This window comes from Populus nigra, chromosome 10, assembly GCF_951802175.1.
Source record: "Populus nigra chromosome 10, ddPopNigr1.1, whole genome shotgun sequence".
NCBI classification, from domain to species: Eukaryota; Viridiplantae; Streptophyta; class Magnoliopsida; order Malpighiales; family Salicaceae; genus Populus; species Populus nigra.
Window position 1 is genome coordinate 3,700,099 of NC_084861.1, and position 21,415 is coordinate 3,721,513.

The following is a 21,415-nucleotide window of genomic DNA, read 5'->3' on the forward strand; positions in this document are numbered from 1 at the left end:
TTTATCTTAAATTAATTTTTTGATGTTTTTAAATTAAAAATAAATTTTAAAAAATAAAAAATATATAAATTTAATATATTTCTAAATATAAAATATTTTAAAAAATAAATCTTTAAAAACAGCTTTAAAAATACATATGACCTCGTAAAAAAAATATAAAATATATAATTTTCGTGAGCTGCGCCTATCACAATCAAACCTCGCTCAAATGTTGAGTTTTTCACCGAGTAAAGACAAGTGTGGAAATAGCTAGGTGCCGCCCATCGAGCAAGGACCAGAGTACCGGACCCATTTAAATTAATTCAAGGACTTTGATGCCCCACAGGGAACGATGGCTTGTTAATGCGTGGATGTAAGGTTTAAGTTTCGTGACCTAACACCAAAGTCGGTCAACAAAAAACAACTTGCTGGTTCTTCAATTTGCCATCTACGAGAGTAAACTGGAGGCATCAATGATATGATGGCCCAAACTAATACCTAAAATTATGTGCCCCTTTCTCCACGTGGCCATGCCGTGTTTTAGACAATTATTTGACTTGAAAAATTATATTTTTATTTTTTTCCAAGTCAAACATAATTTTAAGTCAAACATAATTTTAATAATACGAAATTAAAAAGCTATTTGGAAATGTATTTGTAATATCACTTTTTTAAAAAATTAAAATTAATATTTTATTATTATTTTAATATGATGATATCAAAACTAATTTTAAAAAATAAAAAAAAATTATTTCAATACATTTCTGGGTACATTTTTAAGTATGAGATTTTTTTCTTTTAAGTGTTTTTTTAGAGGTGTTTAAAAATGTAATTATAATTATTTTTTAAAATATTTTTTATTTAAAAATATATTAAAATAATTTTTAAAAAAAAATTAATACCAATATATTAAAATAATATAAAAATACCTAATTCAGTTGAACAAAAAAAAACTAAATTTTTCAATTTGCCGTCAACAAAATAAGAGAGTAAACTGTAGGCATCGATGATATGATGGGCCAGAGCTAAAACCTAAAATTATGTGCCCTTTTCTCCATGTAGCCATGCCGTGTTTTAGACATTTATTTGACTTGAAAAGATATAAAATATACCTTTTCAAGTCAAACACAATTTTAACTTAAAAGGCTATTTGGAAACGTATTTGTAATAGCTCTTTATAAAATATTTTTTTTATTTTTAAAAAGTTATTTTTAACATCAACACATCAAAATGATTCAAAAATATTAATTAAAAAAAATAAAAAGAATTTTTTATTTAAAAGAATTTTAAAATACAAAAACAGTCAGTAACTTGTTTGTGGTTAGTATACCTCTTCTTTCTCGTAAATTAGCCAACAAAAAATAAGCTTCCAGCCCAGTAAAAACAGAGGTGACAAGCAGCGAATATGTCCTGCTTTTTATCATGCAAGACTTGGGAATGCCAGGTGGGCTAACTAGGTGATAGGTATGGTTGACTTGGCGCATCTAGGTGGAAGGGGCAGATGGAATTTGGCCCAGAAGAATTTGTTGGCTGCGCACAAACTGTAATTTAATTAAACGCTTTTTTTTTAGGTGTGTGGCCATTAACAAGCACCAGAGTTGTGGGTTCGCCCTACCTACCTTTTTCAGACTGGTAGCATGCAAGTTTTTGGATAGCTATGGATCCCTCCACGTGTATAGAATCTATAAATTCTTTTGGTGAATTTACTTTCCGAAAGTTTTTTCTTTTTCCACTGGAGGAGCCTCAAAAGTATTCCTTAGGTATACTTATTAAACTAGACCTAACTTTATACATTAATTTAAAAAAATCATTAATTAAATTTAAACTGAATTTTAAGTTGAATTAAAAAATATATTAATTAAATAAAATCTAATTGATCCCAAACCCAGCCCAAACTTGACTGGTCAATGCTGATTTTTTAAAAAATAAAATAATATTATTTTAATAAAAATAATTTTCTTGAGTAAATTGATATTCAAATGACTTAGTCTATTTTTTGAATTAATACTTGAATCATATTTGTTATTTATATCTATAATTATATAGAAAATTATAATTTTACCATAAAACAATTTTTAGTATTAATTTTCCCTTCAAGTCTTTAAAGATTTTCTATTAAGGATTTTTGTCCAATTTTAAAGTTTTTCTTCTATATATCAATCCAAATTGTATTTTTATTTTTAGAATTATAATTAAGAAATAAAAATGATTTAGATGTAAATTTGATATAAAAATATAATTTCAGCTCAAAGCTGATATCAACTCAATAGTTTGAGGGTATATTTGATGTTTGATTTTTTTTTATTGTTATTTATAAATAACACGTAAACATAAATATGCCATCATAGGGGTATTTGATACATGACGTATAACCATATATATAATTGATATTTTTTTATTTATAGTTTATTAAGCTACAGAAAAATCCAAACCAAAATTAACTTTTTCGACACGGATCAACTTACTAGCATGTCACGTGTCCTGTACTAATCATGGTTTATCGTCTTATAATCAAAGGAAATGATTACTGAGATGACAAATGGAACCGCATTGATATAATATGAAGACAATTTCGTACTTTAGCTTATTTGTTTTAACATTTGTCGCGTATCTCGGGAATGTTTGTTTATGCAGTTAAATCATGTTTTTTTATATATAAAAAAATTTAAGTATTTAAAATTAAAAATAAATTAAAAAAATATATAATTTTAATATATTTTAAAACAAAAAATATTTTAAAGACTAATCATCAAACATTACCTTCACACTAACATAGTTTGTTGTTGGCTTATGCATATTTATTATTGTGATCCAATAATTATTTTTAAAAGTATTTTTAATTAAAATAATATTTTTTATATTTGTTTTATTTTTGACACTGTATATTAAAATCATCAAAAAAATAATTAAAATATCAATTTAATATTTTTTTAAATAAAAAACACTTTAAAAAACATTTTCAAAAACAAAACAAAAATTACTCACTAACTCAAAATATAATGAGCCAAGAAAACACAACATAGGAACACAGGGGGCATGCATAACCAAATCAATACAATAGTTTTTTGCCATCTTAAATTGTATGAAAGTCCTAATTTTAGATAGATAGCACGCGTTATATTGTGAGTCGGGTTCATTTTTTACAAATATAAAATTATATTTTCATGTGATATCAACGTTTTAAGATGAATAAAAAAATTCTATGAATTTAGTAATTAAAAGAGGTCGCATATGTTGTCATAGTAGTAATCCATAAAGAAAAACAAAACAAAATATCATGAATTGAGCATTCTATACTTGCTTTCACACAATTAATTTAATTCAATCAAAAAATAAAATTGCTTTTAAAGAAGATAGATTCAACAAAGGTAGAAAAACAATTTTGAGTCAACCCTTGTTGCTTTTAAAACCATAGAAAAATCCCATAAAAACAAATAAAAAAATAACAAATATTGGTGGATGAAATTGAAAAAAAAAACTTAATAAAAAAGAAAAAAAGTCCAGGTGAACTTTATAAACTCGGGTTAATCTCTCAAACTCGTAACCCATTAAATTATAGACCTAGACTAAACTAAATAGCTAACACATGCCAAATGAAATGCATGAGGATGAAATCAATAAATTTAATTAAAAAACAAAAAAAATCATTTTAAATAAGCTAAATTTAACAAAGACCAAGAAAAAACAAACTCTGCAGCAATCCTTGTTATTTTAAAAAGAAATATAAATTCCATAGAAAGAGAATAGAAAATAATGTTAGAGGATGAAATCTAAAAAAAAACCGCTTAAAAAGAAAAAAAAAATCCTTAGTGAACTTTGTAAACTCATATTAAATTCTCAAACCCACAATCCATTAATTCTTGATCCGGACTCAACTCAGGAGTTCAACATCTAAAAAATTAAATATTAAAGGATGAAATCAAATAATTTAATTCAATTTAAAAACAAAATTCATTCAGAAAAGCTAAATTTAACAAAGAAAAAAAAAACAAAAATCAAGATAACTCGTGTTATTTTCAAAACAACTAAAACACATCCTAGAAAGTGAATTAAAAAAAATAACAAAATGCTATAGGATGGAAAACAAAAGGCTTTTAAAAAAAAGAAAAAAATCAAGGAAACCCGTGTCAACATCGTAAATTAGGGTTAATCTTTTAAACCTACAAACCGTTAAATTCTAGACCTAAACTCAACTAAATAGCTAAACACCCAACTAATTAAATGTTAGAAGATGAAATAAATAAAAAAAATCAATCTAAAAAAATCTTTCAATGTCAAAAAAATACAATAATAAAAAAAAGATTAGATTTGATAGGAAAAAACTGAAAAAAATAAAATTGAAAAAAAAAACAATTGAAAAAACCATCTAAATTAACAAAAAAAAATATAATCAAAAGAATAAGAACGAACTCTAATAAATGAGAATATCTGTCGGGGATGAATTAAGAAAAATTCTTAATTTAATAAATTATTCTAAATAAAAAATACAATAAATAGAACATGGATGAAATTGAAAAAACCCTTTAATTTCATAAATTATTCTAAATTTCAAAAATTATGATAAAAAGAATATGGATAAAAATTTAAGAGCAATAAACTCTAGGGGTTGATTTGATTTTTTTAAGGCTAGCATGAGAATATAGTAAAAGAGAGGGAAAAAAAAAGAAAAAAAAAACAAAAGGTCACACGGGCCACTTCAACCACCATTGGGCTACACGCACCACTTATTTATGGAGGGAATGCCAGGACGCTTCGGTTGCCGCTTTATAATCATGATTTTTAATTAATTAATTTTAAAAAATAAATAAATTAAAAATGCATTGAGATATTATAATTTATTTCTTGTGTTTTTTAATTGGATTGTAGCATATTTTTTTAATATTAACAAGCACTCTTTTGTGCATGATATTATTTTTCAAAAAAAATTACAATCGCTTTCCTTTGTGTGTTTGTTATCATTTAATTAGATAAAAAAATGATTTTAAAAATTAAAATTATTAGATTCAAATGATCCATGATCCATATGACGAGTTTGATGATAAAAATTATTTCCATCTCATAATTTATTTTCTTAAAATAAAACATCAAAGTGTTGAAAATATTTTCAAGTTAAATTAAGTTTTAAATTAGCTTACCATATCATGCTAAATTAAACAGATCACATCAAGTAAACTTGTTTAATTATTTTGTTTCGATTGAATTTTATTTTTTCCCCTAAAAATTGACATATAATTAATATAAAAAATTAAATAACATGATGTTATTCAAAATCATGTTTCTTTACTTGCATCTATCCCTCAAAGTTTTTAATGTTAATGAGGCTGGCCCATTAGGACCGGACATGGCACTTAAAGAGCAAGTACATAGTTTGGGCTTTTCCGTGGACCATGTGCTTAACAGCCGACATTAGAACATCCATCTGGGTTCTAAAACAAAAGCAGCAAAAGCAAGGAAGCTAGCAAAGGCGGATTGTGTTTACACAATTTGAGCAACTCAAGGGTGTTCCGTTCTATGGCAGGCCATTTTCAGAGGAACTGGTGGGTCTGAAAATGAGCCATTAACAATTTGTTGGAATATCCACTTATTAGCTGCCTCGGTGAAGTGCACACCGTCCCAAATTATCCGAACTGATGGATCTTTGCATGAATTAGCTATCACCACCTCCGTCCCATTCACAGTGATCTTTGCACCACATCTTCTCTGGCTGTTGTAGTTGTATTTCCCACCGTGACCGCAGCATGCTACAAAAGGCTGCTTGAATCCTGCCCCAAAAATCAGTAACTATTGTTAACGTTAATTTTGTGAGAACCTCATTAATGAGCCTGGAATTGATGATCAAGCTATATAATTTAATATATTTACCAAATTTTTTGGCTTGGGTGGTTAGAGTATACTTCAGTGAATACATATCAACATAAGTAATCGCTGCCTGGGGAAGATCTTTCCTGAGTTGAACCACAGCTTCTTTTAATCTATGGTTGAAAAATTGAGATACCTCATTGAATGGGGTAGCGCACCCGTATTTATCCATCTGGGCTGCTGTGATTAGAAACCTGTCCAGCGAGTATGGCAGGCACCCTACTGGGCCAGTGTTATGTATCCAAAACGATCTTCCTCCGACAGCATAGATTTGCTGCACATACATGATCAAATCAAAATGTGTGTATAAACATGAATTGATTGATGTTTATATATGTATATGTAGAGGAAAAGCGCTTCACCTTGACAGCGTTGGAGAACTGGCCTAACATGTCAGGAACATTTGCCTTGACTTGTTCAGTGGTCAAGTTAAGCTTGTAACCAGCAGTGAGATCATTTTGGCCAATGTCAATGGTGTACAAAGCTTTGGAGAAATAATCTGCCTTTGGCATCAAAGTTTCGAAGATCCCTCCTGTGATTATTCAACAAAACCTCATCGGATAGTTTCAAATTTCCAGTCTCCTTTTCCAAATTAATTCATCTAACATCCATCAGAAAAAAATAATAATAATTACATTGATTGTAACAACTAGAAATTTGGGATGGGATTGATCACCTTGATTACGAACTATCTGGGATCTTTTCTTGAAATCTGAATACTGAACAGATTGGACGTTTAATGAGATGGGACTATACCCACTTTGAGACTGCGTAGTGTTTTGAGGCCTGATGGTTGACCCCGCAGTGGCGAAATTGGCTCCATGGCTGAAGTTTGAACCCACAGAATCTAGATATGCACTCAGATGTGGCACCCCCAAGCTTTCCGCTACAAATTCAAGTTTTCAAATTTGATAATGCTTTTTTTTCCCTCTCTTTTTATTAGAATAAACTATAAATTAGTTTTTTTAAAATAAATTAAATAATCACTCTAGTTTTAAAATTGATTTAATTTTTTGATTAGTACTAATCAGGCTGGGCGCCGGGGCCCTGAATGAGCTAACGATCGGCACATAGGGGGTGGTTGCCCGGATTTCTCGGCCTGAATCACGTCAGATCCTTGTTTAAAAAAGAATATCAGGTGTCCATAATATTTTTTATTATAAAAAAAGTCTTCTCTCATCAATCTTTTTATATTTTTTTAAAATAATAAATGAACTAAAAAGTATAAAATAGACGAAGAAGATTAAATCAAAGATAAATTTAGAAAATATGAAAATTAATCAATTATTTATTTTTAGAACTACGATAGAATGTTTAATCCATTTTGCAAAACTATTACAATTAATTTATAATTTATTCTTTTTACAATAAAGTTGAATTAATATAATAATATATAATTTATATTTACACCAAAACAAAATGGAAAAAAAAAAGAGAACAGAAATATCATTTCCCCGGCATCCTTTTCGAAACCGACGCGTATAAAAATTAGGTTTGACTTGGTTTCAATATTTCATCGTTGCTGCACAGGCAACACGACAAAAATAAAAATAGAAAATAGTGTAGATGCGTCGTAGGATCTACATACCGATGAAATCGATGATCAAACGGCCATCGGAGTAGCGGCCGGCAGGGTGGTGGAAGTATGTCTCTCCATTGGGAGAAGGTGCCTGTCCGAATGCTGCTGACAGACCACCCGTGTCTGAATTTGAGTCGCCGAAGTTGAATATTGCAGGGAAATCACATGAAGAAGCTGTTGTGAGGATAATGGGACTGAATGGTAGCGATGCCATCCATATAAAGAGGCCCAACGTAACATGTCTTGAAGGGTGTGCTTCCATTGGAGTTGGGAATGGGAAGCGATTAGTAACGAGTGGTGGGATTAGCAGAGGAGACGATACGTCTTCTCACCCCTTTTATTTGAAATGCTCCTCCTCCGAGGAGGAGGAGGGCAGTGAACGTGTATGGAGACAATTAGAATGAGCTTAAGTATTATTGGTGGATAAACTAAAAGTAAAAGATAGGAAACTATTACTAAATTAAGACTGGTTGAGCTTGATTGATCACATGTTACTGAAAACGAAATACTAATGTTTTTTAAAAGTATTTTTATATTTAAAAATATGTTAAAAAAATTTATTTTTTTATTTTTAATATTAATATATCAAGAAACACTGAAACAAATTAATTTGATATTTTTTTAAGATAAATATATTTTAAAAAAAATATCTAAAATAAAAGTTACGTTCTTCCAAACAAGTTTTTATTTTTATTTTTAATATAAGCAAATTACAAAACACTAAAAGAATTAAATTTCATGTAAAAAATTCACTCTTAGAAAACAAAAACAATAATTCTCCATCCCCTTTCACTCTCTTGATTAAATTTCAAAACAAATGAACCAGCAAAGCAAATTCTTGAACCAGCAAAACATTAACGGACTGGCTGCCTGTGGCATGCCATCTTCCATGGAAATGGCGGGTCCGAAATGGAACCGTCCACAATCTGGTCGGGAACCCGTTTGTTAGCTGCTTGAGTGTAGTGGACACCGTCCCGGATAATCCATTCGGGTGGATCTTTGCAGGGTCTACCCGCTGATATTTCTTCGCCACCCACGGTTATCCTAATTTTTTTTTGATGTTGAAAAAGAATGCTCAGACAATTGCAGTGCTTTTAAAGAAATAAAAAAAAAATCTTGCAACAATTAACTAAAAAATATGAAGTCATCAACAACGTACATCCACGTAGAAGAAAGGAAAAACCTTCAAGTCCCCACCATTATTTCACTGTCAACAGTCCATATTCTCTACTAAGCTAATATATCGAAAAAGATTAATTTTTATTTTTATTTTTAATTATATTTTATTTAAAAAATTAATATTTAATATTATTTAATATATTACATGAGTCGTTATAGCAATGCCCTAAAAAAAACCCAACAAAACACAATGAAGTGAGAATTTGCCTATACTTAATCATACTTAATCCATCAATTCTATATAATTCAATAATAAAATTCATTTTGAATAAACTCAATTTAACAAAATGACAACAAATAAAAAGATTTAAGGTAATCCAATTAAATATAAAAAACAAGGGACGTAGAAAAAAAATAGCCTAATGTCTAATTAAATAAATATTGAAGGATAAATTAAAAAAAAAATAAAATGATTTAAAAAAAACAAAGCTATCCCGAGCAAAGTTCCTAAAAATGGGTTAATTTTTTAAACTCTCAACCTGTAAAATTCTAGACACGTGTTTAACTAAAAAGGTCAAAACCAAATCAATATTAAAATTTAAATTAAATAAAAAAATATCAACCCAGAATATTTGACAAAGCAAAAAATAACAACAATAAAAAGAATTAGGAAAAAATAGGAAAAAAATGATGAAGGGTGAAATCACAAAAAAGACTCAATTTTAAAAATGATATCAGATTGTATAAATAACAATTAAAAAAATAAAGATAAAATTTAACAAATAAAAAAATTCAAATCAGGATGAAATTGAAGCAAAATTTGAATTTAATAATTTATTTAAAATTAAACAAATATTAGCCAAAACACCAAGGATTTAATAAAAAAAGACTTTAATTACATAAATAATATTTAAAAGAATGCAGATAAAATTTGACAAATAAAAAAATCAAATGAGAATGAAATTGACATAAAATCCCAATTCAATTAATAATTTCAAATAAAACAAACATTAACAAAAATACCATGGACTAAATAAAAAAAAAGAATATCTTGAGATTTAGATGATTGTAGATGATATAACACATTCAACTCTCGTAAAAATATCTTGTTTAGACACGCAGCAGCCCACAATCTTTTTAGAAGATGTTTTGCAGTGTGATAATGGTTGTTTTTCAAATAATTTTTTGTGTCGAAATGCATACCAATGATTTTTTTTATTTTTTAAAAATTATTTTTGACATCAGCACATCAAAATGATCCAAAATATACAAATCATATTAAATTTTAATTAAAAAATTAAAAATTTTTAGAAACACGGTTAATAATAATTGAGTCAGAATTTATAAGATGTTTATCTTATTGTTATTGTAATTATTTTTTAAAATATTTTTTTATTTAAAAATATATAGGAATAATATATATTTTTTTAAAATTTATTTTTAATATTAGTATTTTTTAAAATACATTGGAATAATATTTTTAATAGTTAACGCTACTTTTAAATCTTAAGTAAAAATACGTTTGATATTTTCTATGTTATGTGTTCAGATTATTGTGCTGCCCTCCGTGTTGAAAATAGCTTTGATTGAAACATTTTTAATTTTTTTAACTGAATGCTATATTCTTAAAAAATAAACAGGAATGGACTTGATCGCAAACATGTGGTAGCTATATAATTTTCTCAAAACAAAAAACAAAAATAAAATCAAATGCCTATTACCAAAATTTTATAGTTTTCCCTTGGGATTCCCTTCCTAGAGATTTCAGAGAAATGTTATTGTTTTTTAATTCCTTTATTTTCAGACAGAAGTCAACAAGGACTCCATGGCCCAATGGATAAGGCGCTGGTCTACGGAACCAGAGATTCTGGGTTCGATCCCCAGTGGAGTCGTTATTCCAATGAATAATTTTCATATTTTGCCGTACATTATTTTGATTTTGTAATCATGAAATGGAGCTACAGTTTCGATCTAGCCGTCTTAGCTCAGAGGTAGAGCGCATGGCTTTTAACCATGTGGTCGTGGGTTCGATCCCCACAGACGGCGCTCATTGTATTTTTCATATTAATGTCCCGGTCCAGGATCAAGTGTATCGTTGCTATATGCTTCTTCTTCTTTGCCTCGCTAATCAATTTTATATATATTGCTGAATAGAGGATGTCGATTTCAACGGTGGTGCTCCGTCAAACTGGAAGCAGACAACCTTTGCTTCAGTTGACTGTTAAATTATTGAGCCTCAACGCCATGAGATTTCACGCTACCAGTTACTTGGTGTCCGTCTCTCAAAGTAGATATGAGCTGGTTCTCTGGAGGAACCCTTCGAAGTTATTGCAGCGCTTGAGCATTGGATGGGCAGAGAAGTAGGAGGCCATGGTTGATTGATAGCTAAGTGATAGATCAAGATTTCTTCTTCTTCTTTTTTACACTAAACCCATTATAATCATGAGTACAAAACTTTTTATCGCATTTTCAAAAATATTTTTTAAATGCATTCCTAGGGTTGGGCTCGAGCTGAAACCCGAGCTCAAGTACACGATACACCCAACACTTTTCATTAAGTTTGAATGCATAATCCGAGCTCAACCCTCAAATAATATATCATAATTTATATTTTATATTTAAAAAATATATTGATTATTTTTTTCTATTAATGTTTGTATATTAATATTTATAAATACTTGTATAAGATATATTCAGAGACATTTATCAAAAAAAGTTTACCTTAACATCAAGAAAAAAACACTTAATCAATTTATTATTATAACCATTAAAAAATTTTATTCTATAAATATCTTTTATTTTAACACCTAGCTCGTTTGTCTACGCGTTAGGGTTCACGTTTTTTTAAAAACGTACTAATTAATTGTTTGGTTACGTATTGTTCAAAAATAAAAAACATGGGTCCCATCATTTATATGCGGCAGAACTTGAATTTTTAGGAATCAGGGAATTCGTGCTTTTCGCGCACTATTCATGCTAATTGTACTGTTCGCTGAACAATGCAATTAACACGAACAATGTAGTATGCTACACTGTTCTAGTCGGACCAATTCCAACCGGATCGGGTATGGTCCAAAGCTCACCATACATTGAATTGGGTCCAATCCAGTAAAATAAAAAATAAAATTATTTTTAATTTTTTAATTGTGTTTTATTCAAAAAAACTAGTGTTTAACTTTATTCAATGCCACTACGTAAATTAAACAGAGATCGCTTGATGAAGTAGCATTTATAGAATTTAATTGCAATTCCAATTTTGTTCCTGATTATATTTTACCTGATGTTGTCGTGCGCTTAAAAAACCAAAAAAACTGTAGTCCTTGTCAGATATATTTCATACGTGATGAAATTGTAGATAGTTTAATGGAACAAAAAAAAATATTTTATATAAAGTATTATTTATTTCATGATATAATAACAATAGTTAAATCTATAATATTTAAATTAAAAACTATAAATATTAATATATATATTTTTTAAATTATTTTATAACCTCAATTTCAAAAATATTATTAACTAAACACATTAAACTATATTTTGTTCAACTTTAATTTCAACCACAATTTTTACCAAACATACATAAATACCAAATCAAACTCAACTAAAAACACTTTTTATAAAAATATTTTTTTTCAAATCACAACCATAACAACAATTACCACAATACCAAACACATAATTAGACAAGCAAATTTACAACAAACACAGCGCACACACTAACATTCTCCTACAAAATATTGTGAATACCCATGTCTCTATGGCTAGAATTAAAGCTGGAAATAGCACACTTGCATCTACTCCAATTCATAAGCAGTAAAATAATCGATTGACAGCATAGCAGTTGGCAAAAAGCAGCTTTCCTGAGCTCAGGCACAACAGAACGATTTAACTTTACAATACTTGGCACTGTCAAAGGACAAGGCCAAAGAAAAACCTATAGGTCCCGAGGTGTTCAAATAAATTGAGTCCTACCAATAACACAGCTTCCTTGCCTCAAAACGGACTAAAGAGGGGTGGAAATTCAGTTTTACTTGGTCTCAAGATGTAACAACAGATCAACCCAATGCTAAAAACTCATTAATCCTTGTTCCATTTCCAGAGCAAAAAACAAGAACATGTAAAATAAAAAGAAAAAAAAAATACAAGGAATAAGAAAGGAAAAGAAGTGAAAATATTATTTGGTTTCTGTTGTCAAAGATGAAGAGAACTCAATGAATCACAGCTTCTCACCATCTATCTTCCGTCCGCGGCCTGTCAAGAAAAACCTTCTTAGCATTCGGGAGGGATTTCATTTTTCCCCTGCTCGGAACCGAGAGGAATGCATATGCCATGCAAAACAATAGCATGATTATGGCAAAACAAGCATGGTAGACATTTTCATTTTACCTTAACTTGGAGAATAAAACAACCATGCAGAAAAGGCTAGGTTTCAACAAAATTTGATACCCTTTTTATGCATAAATGGTTCCTAGTAAGATGAATAGGAAAAATAATACACCAAGCATTTCATCAAAGTACTCTCCTAGGTGATTGCAAGGCACTTGCAAACAGCTGGATCAGTTTAGCCTTTACACTCACAACTGGAGCAATCATGTGAGCTATTGTCCAAATAGAGGTTCCAAAGCATTCCTTTGCCTTAAACCACTTCTGATTGTTAACTCTCAGCTAGAAGATGATGCTTGTGGCTCTCGTTGCCCAAACTCTTTCATGTTAACTAGATCTCTAGGCTTTTTGAAATAACATGCTCTTTCAACTGATGGTTTCAAAAATTAAAACAAGGTAAAGGGTTGCACCTAATTTAATGAACGAAAACCACTACAAAATTCTCAATATAAGGATACAACTTCAAGCAAATTTTAAAGTTTCATAAACTGTTCCAACAAAAAGTTCTATTGATATTATGAGTTCATTCACAAACCTTTTTCTCACGGCCTTCTGGTAAAGTAATTAACTTCCTATATGAAATGGTCAGCTTAAAATTAACCACTGAACCTTTTGGCCATATTAATAGATGCAACCATGGTTGACATTACTTTGAACAACATAAGACCTTAAGGGTCCCACAATGAAAAAGTTGGCAAAAAGCTACTTTCTAGTTAATGCGCAAGGGAAGATCTGAAATACACAAAAGAAACTATTGCTATATCTTTACCTGTCAAAATCTCCGCTACCAAGAAATCCTCTTTCCCTTCCACCTTGAAATGCTCTTCGGTCATCAACAGGCCTTGTCCAAATATCTGGCTTGCCACGAGATCGAGGCCTATCCATTAACTCCATATTTCTAGACTCGTCAAATGACCCAGATCTAGAAGGAGGTCTCTCTGAAAACCCAGAAGCCCTGCCTGCCCCAGAACCTGGCCTTCCATTGGCTTTCGATCCAAATCGAACTGTGTCATCCAAATCACGGACCAACATTTCTAATTCCCTTTCTTTCTCAGATATCATCTCCCTTAAGCTGGGTATGTCATCAGCAGAACCTCGTGGAGGTTCCTGGTTCCCTTTTGTTGCAAGTTCTTTCTCAAGCCCCTTCTTCAAATGCTCTATTTCTTCTTTCAATAACTTTTCCTCTTCAGTTTCAGGCCTGAAACAAATTGGCACCAAGAATAAAAGTTCACAAGTCAGCATGAGAACCAAGGACACAGTTCACACAGAGCTGAAAATGAGCACAAGCATAGAAAACATATCATTCTAAAGCATCCATATACAACTCGATTATGCAGACAACAAAAGATGCAAAATTTATGTCTTTCACACACGGGTATTTCAGGAATTTCAATATTCACTAGAAAATCAGGAAAATTTGTCAAATATTTTTTTTTTCTATTTAGTATTTTATTAGTCCTCAATAGTAATCAACTTTATTAGTTTTTTAGACTGTTAGTATTTTCTTATTTAGGAATCTAATCCCTTATAAGGTAATCTTGGACTACTAACATGCCTCCTATCTCAATATATGCATTGAAGTTTATGGACAAAATTTGGACTCTCGATAAATTCTGTAGCTTTACTAATAGAAAAGGATAATATTTTGTTTAAGATTTTTATTATTATTTAAGTAGATTTTTAGGATTTGTTATTATTTTTATTAAAAGATAATATTTTTTTAGGATTTTTTTTTCTATTAGTTTAGGACACTAGGGTTTCTTAGTGTCTTTGTAAACACCATATCTTTGTAGTAGAATGCTAACAACATTAATTGATGATAAATTGAGACTCGGAATTAAGTATGTTTCCTTTGTTTATTTGAACTCTCTCTTTGGTCTTTTTTCAATTCTTCAATCCTCTTCTATATGAATTACCCACTACTATAGGAGTTCTTTCTTCTTGCTATATTTTCCCCTTATATGGAATTCTACTTCTTTCAAGTTTGAATATTATCCTACATGACATCAAAAGTACAATAAACGAGCACAATTAAAAAGGAGACAATAGTGACAGAGAGGTGCTTTCACATCTTACTCTGAAATGGCTGGGGACTGGAAAGGTTACATTTTAGGGTATTCCTCGAGACATATCCAACAGAGACAAAGTGGGGCTTATAGCTAAAGATTTGAGCATGTGGCTAATCCCTCCTCAACCACAAGTGGCCAAAAAGGGAAGGACCTCTCCCTCGTAGGAAAAACATGATCAAATATGTGAGAAACATATGCATTCATGAGAATTTGGAAGCAACACCTATAGAAAATGAGCTGCTGGAAATCATTTAAGATGTTTTGGTCATGTGCAATGTCGATTTATGCATGCTTCACTAAGAAAAAGTTAATGAATTAAAGTTGTAAAGGTTAACAAAAGAAGTTGGGAAAAAGAAAAAAATAAATAGAAACCCTCACTATGTATATACATGTGTGTGTCTATGTGGGTTCTGCTAAACTACCCCTTGTGCCAGCTTTTCTATGGACAGAAATTAACCTTGAGTTTAATATTTTCTAAAGGTTTATATATCAATTAGTTACAAAGGTCTCTACCTCACACACCTCTCCTTTCTTCGTTTCTAATTGACTGTAACTTTTTTTTTCCATGAAGATCATAAACATTCTAGATCAAATGGACAAGATTATACTCTAACCAGCAAGATTATGCAGATATTTTGGCCCCTAAAGTAGAACATTGAAGCTTATAAACACAGGATAACATCTTTGCACTACCCATCTCTTTCTTGTTCCTTCTTTATTTGCAAACATTATGTTAGTGGGCATGACACCAGCTGAATTCAATTCAAAATGAACAAATGTCCTGAGATCAAGAGTAACACAAAAGTCTAGCTAGAATTGACCATGACTATCCATTCAAGAACCTGAACTAGTAAAATTGATTTAACAAGACATTAAAACTTTTAGAGCAATTTTAAAAACAGATAAATTACATGAACGAATTACGAACATTAGTAGATCAGCAAATTCCTAGTTTCAAAGTGTATTTCCATACGCATGATGATGGAAAAGATAACATTATAGCATTCAACTAGTGGTTGAGGACAGTAAAGAAGAAGATGTAAAGGAGATAAATAAGATAGGAAAAATTACCCTAGAAAAACTTTTTTTCTTACAAAAAAAAAATATTTCTGTAAGTAAAAGTGGACACAATGAGAACCAGCCCAAATAGTCGGTATGTTAACATATATATATATAGCAGAGGTATAAAATCTAAAAATAGAAACCATGTTTTTTTTAGTAAAACTCACTCTGTTGCACTCAGATCTATTCCCTAACGAAATTAAAAGAAAGTACCAACCACCTTATGAGATGAAAACAAGACAACATCATCCATCAAAGTACAGTGATCTAGTAATGAAATTTGGTAAGGCAAGACTTCTCCATCTTGTGCTTGTATCAGCTGTAACAAAAATTTCTCATCATAAAACATGATGAGAAAACTTACTGAAAATATAAGAAAGCTAAAAAAGCAGGCACAAAAACCTGTTTGCACAAAAGGATATTATCTGTGATTCTCAAGAAGTAACGGAGAATCAAATGCTTGCCAACTTGGCAACTTTAAGGCCCAATTGTAAAATTAAAAACAATAACTCAACTTGCTTATGCCTGTCAATGGTAGATGCAGATGTTGCAACGCAATCCTATTCAGTTCAGTCACTTAGCCCAAGAGAAATTACTTTAATGAAACAAACTCACTATGTTATATATATATATATATATATATATATTCTAGTGACTGAAAATGAATAAAAATAAGAGGCAAAATAGTAGCATTTATATGAGAAACGCAAAAGCTTCAATGACAATAGGAACCGAGCTACCTTTTTCTGATCATTATTTAGCAACTACATATCATCCAAGCATAATAATAATTAAAGATAAGCCTAGAAACAATGATTGTGAACAAGAAAATTTTAGCTGAACACGGGATAGAACCAGCTTGTCTGATTTAGAGCTCAGCCTACTCAAATTTGAGTCTGGTCAACAGCCTTGGCTTTTCAAACCAACTATATCTTTTACATCACAAATCAAGATTCAGATTCGGAAAGGGACAGTATAAGAAAATTTTTTGGCCCATATCTAGCATCAAAATTCTAGTGCAATAGGCATGGTTGTCAGTCAACATGTTTTGCATAACAACAAGGCACTGATAATATGAGTAAAGCATCAGATCATACTTGTAATTCAAAATTATCCAGATTCCTCTCCATGTCCTATTATCATTATAAGATAAGCTGATGGCTAGCATGATGTATACCCCACAACAAATTGAAAACAACAGAAATATCCACAACAAAAAAGAAGCAGTTTGAAGCCAGATAAGATAAACAAAGCACCCTCGTATTGTCAATATGCAAACACCAAAGCAAGCAAACACACAAGAACATTAATTTCTAGGCAATTCCAAGAAAACCACGTGCACAACATACGTTCACAGCAATAATAATGCCACAAGACATACCTATCTACACCACGATGCTCCAACTCACGGTCAATCTTTCTCCAATCCTGACCTCTTTCCTGCAACAAAAGCTCCCTGGGCTTTGCCTCTCCAAAAGGATTCACTTTCGGCCTTGGCTTCACAGCCACATTCTCAAATCCTTGTTGCTGCAGCCCTGGCCCTTCAGACCTACTCGATTGCCCACTAGAAGGTCTGCTAGAATGCGCACTAGTTGGCCTGCTAGATTGTAAGCTCATAGTCTTCTTAGCTTCTATTTCCATCTCCCGCTTCTTCCAATCCAATCCTTTCTCTGCCAATACATCTTCTCTCGGCCTCGCTGTTCCAAATGGATTTGGCCTGTCTAATTTCACAGGCTCGTTAACTCCAACTTCACCTCTTGGTGAATCGAAAACCAATCTAGGCCTCTCCCTCTCCGGCTCACGGTATCCTCCTCTGCTCTGGCGATCAGGCTCCGGCCCAGAATCACGAAAACCCGAACCAAAAGTCGAAGATGGAGTAGGTAACGGCTTTTTACCAACCGCCCAATTATCAACTTCATCAGCTCTAGAACCACCTCCAAAACCTCCACCGCCTCCGCCTCCGCCTCCGCCGCCGAGTGAACCGTAACGGCTTTGTCGTCCAGAATCATAGGAAGGCAGTGGTTTCTTAGCCATTGCCCAATTATCAACCTCATCAGCACGCGAAGGCTGATCGTAATCAGAAACCCTAGAAGAAGATGGACCTCTTCGATCATCATCAAAACCGCCACCAAATTGCCTTCTACCACCACCACCTCCCCAAGATCCATCGCTGTCTTCACGATCACGCATACGTCCAGGCTGCGGCCCAGTTCGACCATAATTGGAAAATCCACCGCCGAGGCGTCCATACTGCATTTCTTCATCGGAACGCTCTTTTGGACCGGTAGGGAGGCCGAACATCACGTTCGGAGTCAATCCTCTGGATTCAACACCGCCGCCGATGGGCGTGGAGTGGAATTCATTTAGAGACATTTTCTTCTTTTTAGTCTTAGCGGTTCCGGCAACTTCTTTCAGATTAGGGGAACTTTGAGAAACGGCTGCTGCAGCGGCTGCACGCTCCTCTTCCTCGGCTTGCTCCGCATCGGCTGCCCATGCGCCGATTTTGCTCCTCTGTTTTGACATGGTTTTTTTTCAAAAAAATTAAAAAAAAAGATCCGCAAAGGGGAAATGGAAAACGAAACGATTTTTAGAATAATGAAAAACTGGTGAGTTCAGGGAGGGATAGAGATTCGGATGGGTGATGAGCTTGGGCTCCGTGAAGGGAGCCGGAACACCGGGAACATACGTTGATGAAGATGAAGAAAAAGGAGGGAGGTTACAGTTGTTGAGCTTTGGTGCGTCGATGGTTTTTGTTTTTCAAATATTTTTAATTTTTAATATAAACGGAAGGGATGAAAGAAGGGCTAAGGTAACCCGCGGGTGATGAGATGGGAGTGATCAGACTTGATGAGATCAGCGGAAGAAAGGTTGCAGGGATACTTGGTTGGTGAGTGGGGGGTAGTGGAGGATTGTGTGGCCCACTTGCAAGGGAGGCGTCAATGATTTTCGAATCCATACATTTGGACGGTCAAGATGCTCTTTGGAATCTCCACCTTTATTTTTGGTGGAGAAGGGCGGGTAGCTTTGCTATGCTAGCTGCGCAGACGCATTGACTAGTAGGCTAGGAGCCTAGGAGCTCACCCAGCTTGTGTAACTTTTCAGGATTTCTTAACGGGGAAGATTCACTTGGGCTTTAAAGTAAAGTAGTAAACTTTTCCATGTGACTAAGCTTTTTTGTAAAGTATATTTAATTTAAAAAATATATATTAAAAAAAACATTTTTAACATTGATACGATAAGATTATAAAAAATTAAAATTTTAATTTAATATTTTTTAAAATAAAAAACAATATAAAAAACATCATGCCTAACAAAAACTAATTATATTATTTTTAAATTGAGAAAACTTAAAATGTTTAATTTGCAACTAGTAACCCACGTTATTAACCCATGCTAATAATTTTTAAAATATTTAGTATTGTAATTTATAGTATTTTTTAAAAAATATTTTTTTAATTAAAAATATATTAAAATAATATTTTTATTTTATTTTTAACATTGGTATATTAAAAATATAAAAAAACAACTAAAAATATTATTTTAATATTTTTCAAAAAACTTAAAAATATTTAAAAAAAAAAACAAGTTAAGACTCATAAAAAATACACACCTAAGCAACCATCACCTCTCCACCCACCATTATCCTTTTCTCTCTCATTTGTCAGTGCATATTTTTTCGTTTGTTTCTTTCTCGTTCAAAAAATTCTATCAACGACTCCTTGATTTTTTTTTTTAACTTCGACAATATATTTAAATAATTTTTTATTTTTAATACTAACACATTAAAATCATCAAAAACACTAAAATAATTAATTTAATATTTTAAAAATAAAAAAAATACCTCTACAAAACATCTAAAAACCAAAGCAGAACTCCGAGAAACACCGCCCTCCCTGAGCAAGCAATATCTCCTGATGCTTTTTAATGGTTATTTACCTGCATAACCTTCCCGGTGTAGCTGTTAATAAAACAACCCGGATCGGCTTGGGCCGGGTTAATAAAAGAAAAAAAGAATTTAAAACATCCCCGGATCGGATTTGCAAGTATGCTCTCTGCTGTCTAAGACAACATTTGGTACGCACGTTTGTACCTGTGTTTCGTCAAAATTTAAATTTTTTTTTTTTGCTAAAATTAAGTGTGGTTTGTACCTTTTGGATCGTTTTGATATGCTAATATCAAAAATAATTTTAAAAAAATAAAAAAACATCATTGGCATGCATTTCGGCACGAAAAGCTATTTGAAAAGCACCCGCAACCACACTATAAAAGTCCATCGAAGGATACAAGGAGAGTGGCAAATCATCCTCACACATTAATAAGTGTGTTTGGTACTGTAGTTACTGGTTATAATTTAAAAAAAAATTACAAAAATTTTTTTAATTAAAATTAGTTTGAAAAAATATATATTTAGTTAAAACTGTAGTTGGAATTGAAATTGAACAAAAAATAGTTTAATATGTTTGGTTAAAAAAATGTTTTTCAAATTAAGGTTATAAAATAATTATTTAATTTAAATATTGTAAATTTAACTACCATTATTACATCATGAAATAAATAATATTGATATCAAATATTTTTTATTATTCCATTGAACGATATGCAATGTTATCACATATAAAATCTACCCAACAATGACTATATTTTTCATGATTTCTTAAGCACACAACAATAAAAACTGAATTTTTTGTTACGTCATCAAACGATATCCTTTTAATTTTTTTAATAAAACATAATTAAAATTAAAATTAAAATTAAAATTAAAATTTTTTTAACTGGGTCGGACCTGGCAAGAACATAATTGGAATTGCGATCAAATTCCACAAATACTACATCATCATGTGATATCCTTCTAATTTATGTAATGTTATTAAATAATATTAAATACTAGTTTTTCGAGTAAAACTAATTTTTTTCAAAAAAAAATTTACAATTTCATTACGTACAAAATTCATTCGACAAGATCTACAGTTTTCCTAATTTTTTGAGCGTGTAATAAAATTAGATAAAATATTATCAGAAATAAAATTGAGATTACAGTACGAGTAAATTTAATTTACCTAAAACTTTTTTTTTTACAAACAAAAAAAAATTGTTCACTTTAACGTGAATAGTGCAAATGAAATCAATTAATTGCACTGTTTTCCGAAACCTGCGATGTCATGTGGATCCTACCCACTGAAAGCACTTTTATTTTGGTTACCAAACGTTTATTAATGTGGTTGCGGGTGAGCCATGTGGGTTCTACCCATTGAAAACACTTTTATTTTAGTTACCAAACGTTTATTAACATGGCTATGAATGAACCTCACTCGCAGCCACGTTACCAAACGAGCAATTAGTGTTTGAGAAGTGTTTGTTTCTCTAAA

At 31.3% G+C, this 21,415-nt stretch overlaps 2 protein-coding genes and 2 non-coding genes across 5 annotated transcripts; 2 read left to right on the forward strand and 2 right to left on the reverse strand.

The window, feature by feature from the left end:
- Window positions 1-5,211: 5,211 nt before the first annotated feature.
- Window positions 5,212-7,893, reverse strand: LOC133704864 (GDSL esterase/lipase At3g26430-like). Of its 2 annotated transcripts, none has more exons than XM_062129887.1 (5): window positions 7,427-7,893; window positions 6,515-6,724; window positions 6,201-6,370; window positions 5,842-6,112; window positions 5,212-5,741 (listed from the first exon to the last, which is right to left on the reverse strand). In XM_062129887.1, the coding sequence occupies exons 1-5, from the start codon at window positions 7,677-7,679 to the stop codon at window positions 5,473-5,475; spliced, it is 1,173 nt and encodes a 390-aa protein (XP_061985871.1). In that variant the 5' UTR covers window positions 7,680-7,893; the 3' UTR covers window positions 5,212-5,472. The 2 variants fall into 2 exon arrangements, with proteins under 2 accessions (XP_061985871.1, XP_061985872.1); XM_062129888.1 differs by having other exon boundaries at window positions 5,404-5,760; window positions 7,427-7,860.
- A 2,462-nt stretch (window positions 7,894-10,355) lies between these two features.
- Window positions 10,356-10,428, forward strand: TRNAR-ACG (transfer RNA arginine (anticodon ACG)). Its single transcript has one exon. It is a non-coding gene; the product is annotated as a tRNA-Arg (tRNA).
- Window positions 10,429-10,510: 82 nt separating this feature from the next.
- Window positions 10,511-10,582, forward strand: TRNAK-UUU (transfer RNA lysine (anticodon UUU)). Its single transcript has one exon. It is a non-coding gene; the product is annotated as a tRNA-Lys (tRNA).
- Window positions 10,583-12,342: 1,760 nt separating this feature from the next.
- On the reverse strand, window positions 12,343-18,913 carry LOC133705231 (eukaryotic translation initiation factor 4B2-like). The gene is made up of 3 exons (XM_062130365.1): window positions 17,431-18,913; window positions 13,688-14,116; window positions 12,343-12,786 (listed from the first exon to the last, which is right to left on the reverse strand). The coding sequence occupies exons 1-3, from the start codon at window positions 18,570-18,572 to the stop codon at window positions 12,762-12,764; spliced, it is 1,596 nt and encodes a 531-aa protein (XP_061986349.1). The 5' UTR covers window positions 18,573-18,913; the 3' UTR covers window positions 12,343-12,761.
- Window positions 18,914-21,415: the final 2,502 nt, after the last annotated feature.

Coding starts and splice junctions, on each gene's coding strand:
- LOC133704864 (XM_062129887.1), bottom strand. CDS start 7,679: ATGGAAGCACACCCTTCAAGACATGTTACGTTGGGCCTCTTTATATGG. Junction 6,725..7,426: donor TTTGATCATCGATTTCATCG/GTATGTAGATCC, acceptor TTGAATTTGTAG/CGGAAAGCTTGGGGGTGCCA. Junction 5,742..5,841: donor CACCCAAGCCAAAAAATTTG/GTAAATATATTA, acceptor TTTTTGGGGCAG/GATTCAAGCAGCCTTTTGTA.
- LOC133705231 (XM_062130365.1), bottom strand. CDS start 18,572: ATGTCAAAACAGAGGAGCAAAATCGGCGCATGGGCAGCCGATGCGGAG. Junction 14,117..17,430: donor GAGCATCGTGGTGTAGATAG/GTATGTCTTGTG, acceptor AATTTGTTTCAG/GCCTGAAACTGAAGAGGAAA. Junction 12,787..13,687: donor GGTAGCGGAGATTTTGACAG/GTAAAGATATAG, acceptor TTTTCTTGACAG/GCCGCGGACGGAAGATAGAT.